Raw genomic sequence first — 3,497 nt, 5'->3', positions numbered from 1 at the left:
CTCCCCAGTCCTTAACACCTAGTTCCAAAGGGAGAGGGTGTAACACCCTCTCTCAGAGGGAATCCTTTGGTCTGCCTTCCTGGGACTGGGCTGCCCAGACCCCAGGAGGGCAGAAACCTGTCTGAGGGTTGGCAGCAGCGCTAGCTGCAGAGAAAACCCTAAAGAGCTAGTTCAGCAGTACCCGGGGTCCATGCTGGAGCCCCGGGGATGCATGGGATTGGCACCCCAATCCCATATTTGGCTTTGGGGGACAATTCCATGATCTTAAGCATGTTACATGACCATGTTCGGAGTTACCATTGTGAAGCTACACATAGGTATTGTAGTTCACACGTGTAATCGTATCCCCGCACTCACAAAGTCCAGGAAAATTGCCCTGAACAATGTGGGGGCACCTTGGCTAGTGCCAGGGTGCCCTCACACTTAGTAACTTTGCACCTGACCTTCACTAAGTGAGGCTTAGACATATAGGTGACTTAGAAGTTACTTAAGTGCAGTGTAAAATGGCTGTGGGCTCAGCCAGATGTAACCTCCAAAAATCACTTTCAGCCATGATGGATTTTGAGGAATGTTGCTCCCTGGGATTGATTTTTGTGACACTTCTTGGTGGTCATCACAGGGGGAATGACCCTGCCCCTGATTGGAGAACCAGGACCCCCCTGTTTTTCACCCAGGAGCAAGGATAAAACTGGCAGACATGCACCCACACCTCAGATCCCTATCAGATTCCAACAAGGAAGAACTACAGAAGAAGAAGGACTTCCCTGCTGGACCCCCGGCCTGCATCTGGACACTGCACTCTGGAGGATTGCACCAGCTGCACACTTGGGCTTCACCACAAGAAGGACTTTGCCTGGCTTCAACTTGTTCAAGGAGGGACTCCCTGTTTGCTACAGGTGAAAGCTTGCGAACCAGAGTCCCCTGCACCAACTCCTGAAGAAACCAACCAGCTGACCACTGTCCAGTGGCCAAAAAGGAGTTTGCACCAGTTGCATTCTGGGAGTTGCATTCCACACCTTCAAGGAGCATCTCAGAGCTTCTGGAACCTTGGGGTGAACTTTGGACCTCAAAAGGACCTTAAAAGAACATCTGGAAGAAGATCCAGAAGTTTGGAGAAGTTTGGAGAACTTTTGAAAAAACGCTCCATAGAGGGACTGACCAGCTGCGGCAACACGAGCTGGCTTGCCTCGACCACAACCCGGCCTGACTTGCAGGTTCATCCTGGTGATGAAAATCTCCAAAATAGAGATTAAGTCCGAACATAGGAAGTTGACCGGGACCTCCCAGCCAGCATATCTGAAGAGGGCTTCGGATCAAGCTTCAGGTTTTCCCCGGTCGAAGGATTTTCACCTCGAAAAAAACTAAATCCGAAGGTAAAAATCTCCACCAAGGGCTCCCGCAACGCTTATCCGAGGAAGAGTTCTAGGAGGTCGGATTGGACTGGCAGGTTTGTCCCGCTGAAGAAAATCTCCAAAAAAACGACTAAGTCCTAAGGTAAACTTTAGACTGAGGCCTCCCATGGGCTGTAGCCGAGCCGGGCTCCATCGTTGTCGGCCTTAAACTTTGACTTTGCCCCAGTCAAGGTACGACCAGATTAGCGCTTTTTGTTTCTATGAGTTAGAAAGCATTAATTCTTTAAAAATTCATATCTCTGGTTCCCCTTATCCGATTTTATTTGTTTTGGTGTCATTTTAAAGATACAAATATTTCCTATTTTTATAAATGGATTTTGGATTTTTGAACTGTTTCCTGTGTTTTATTTAATTACTGTTTTGTGATATTTGAATGCTTTACGCTTTGTCTCCTAAGTTAAGCCTTGTCGCTCGTTGCCAAGCTACCAAGGGTTGAGCTAGGTTTAATTTACTGAGACCTAACTGGACCTAAGTAGAGGTTGGTGGCCTATTGCTAAGTGTAGGTACTTACCTGCCCTTACCAATAACCCATTTTCCAACACTAAATTACTCTCTCTCTCTCTCCATTACTCTAGCCCTCACTGAATCTTTCTTTTGCTCTAACCTTCTCTTGGTTAATATCTTTCACTCTGTTTTTCATTTTACACTGTCATATCTTACCTGTAATTGTATGCGCATTGATATTTATATTTTCAAAGTACAACATATGCACAAAATTAATGGATATGCATGCTGTTGAACTCTACCGTTTAAAATGTATATGTCATCTTCATTTTCAGATATTACCACTTCTAAATTAACATATTTTGAATGAATGGGGAGAAGAAATCAAACTTTAGTGCAGGAATTTATTCTTTTGGGACTCACCAATAACCCACAACTTCAACCGCTACTCTTCTTCGTCTTCCTCATGTTCTATTTGGCAACACTTATAGGCAACCTTGGAATTATTATCTTGATAACAAAGGACTCCAGGCTTCATACACCCATGTACTTCTTCCTCAAAAATCTCTCTTTCTTGGACCTCTTCTATTCTTCTGTGATTACTCCCAAAATGTTGGCCAACCTAGTTTCTGAAACCAAAGCCATCTCCTTCATTGGATGTGCACTACAGATGTATTTGTTTGGTTCATCTGTGACAGTAGAGTGCCTTCTTTTGGCAGTGATGGCATATGACCGATATATAGCAATTTGCAATCCATTGCTTTATCCAATTACAATGAACACAACAATGTGTGTGCGTTGGGTTGCTGCTTCTTATACTACTGGTTTTGTGAGTGCTGTGATACACAGCAGCTCTACATTCACTCTTAGCTATTGTGGACCAAATGTTATTAAGCATTTCTACTGTGATGTCCCGCCTCTCCTAAAGATTTCTTGCTCAGACACCACCTTAGTTGAGATCCTGATGTTCCTTTTTGGTGGACTTGCTGAAATGACTTCCCTTTTGGTAATCCTCACATCTTACTTCTCCATCATCTCCTCCATCCTGAAGATTCACTCATCTGCTGGCAGAAGTAGAGCTTTCTCCACCTGTGCATCCCACCTCACTGCTGTGTGCCTTTTCTATGGAACAATTATTTTCATGTATTTGCGTCCTCCTTCTGCATATTCCCTAGAGCAGGACAGAGTAGCTTCTGTTTTCTATACTGTATTGATTCCCATGATAAACCCACTGATCTACAGCCTGAGGAACAGTGATGTGAAAGAGGCCTTCAGAAAAGCATTGAGTGGGACATGTGTACCTCTTCATGTGAAGTGAACATTCAGCAAATGTTGTATTCAAAACTCAATAACACCACATGTTTTTGCACCTTGCTTGTGTAGGTTTACTAACTATGTAGAGTTACTCAGCAAAGGAACCTTCCTTCTAGTTATATTTACTTACTGATGGATTCAGGGATGTAGTTAAATGTTGATGAACTTTCCCATGGAATGGCAGTGGGCATATCATTGGTATACATGTTTAACTCTGATAGTGGATAGAAGTAGGAAATCGTCTTTGCTGGCTTCTTGCAAGTTGTGAATGTATTTCTCCTGACAGAGTCCTTCTAGCAGATATATGGAGCAATATGCAGCAGGGAA

General features: G+C 44.0%; 1 protein-coding gene across 1 annotated transcript; it reads left to right on the top strand.

The window, feature by feature from the left end:
- Nucleotides 1-2,226: 2,226 nt before the first annotated feature.
- On the top strand, nt 2,227-3,174 carry LOC138287040 (olfactory receptor 5AP2-like). The gene has a single exon (XM_069227400.1). It carries the CDS (start codon nt 2,227-2,229, stop codon nt 3,172-3,174), a length of 948 nt encoding a protein of 315 aa, XP_069083501.1.
- The last annotated feature ends 323 nt before the right edge of the window (nt 3,175-3,497 follow it).

The sequence above is a fragment of the Pleurodeles waltl genome, chromosome 4_1 (genome assembly GCF_031143425.1).
Source record: "Pleurodeles waltl isolate 20211129_DDA chromosome 4_1, aPleWal1.hap1.20221129, whole genome shotgun sequence".
NCBI classification, from domain to species: Eukaryota; Metazoa; Chordata; class Amphibia; order Caudata; family Salamandridae; genus Pleurodeles; species Pleurodeles waltl.
This window is presented reverse-complemented; position numbering and strand designations above follow the sequence as displayed.

Coding starts and splice junctions, on each gene's coding strand:
- LOC138287040 (XM_069227400.1), top strand. CDS start 2,227: ATGGGGAGAAGAAATCAAACTTTAGTGCAGGAATTTATTCTTTTGGGA.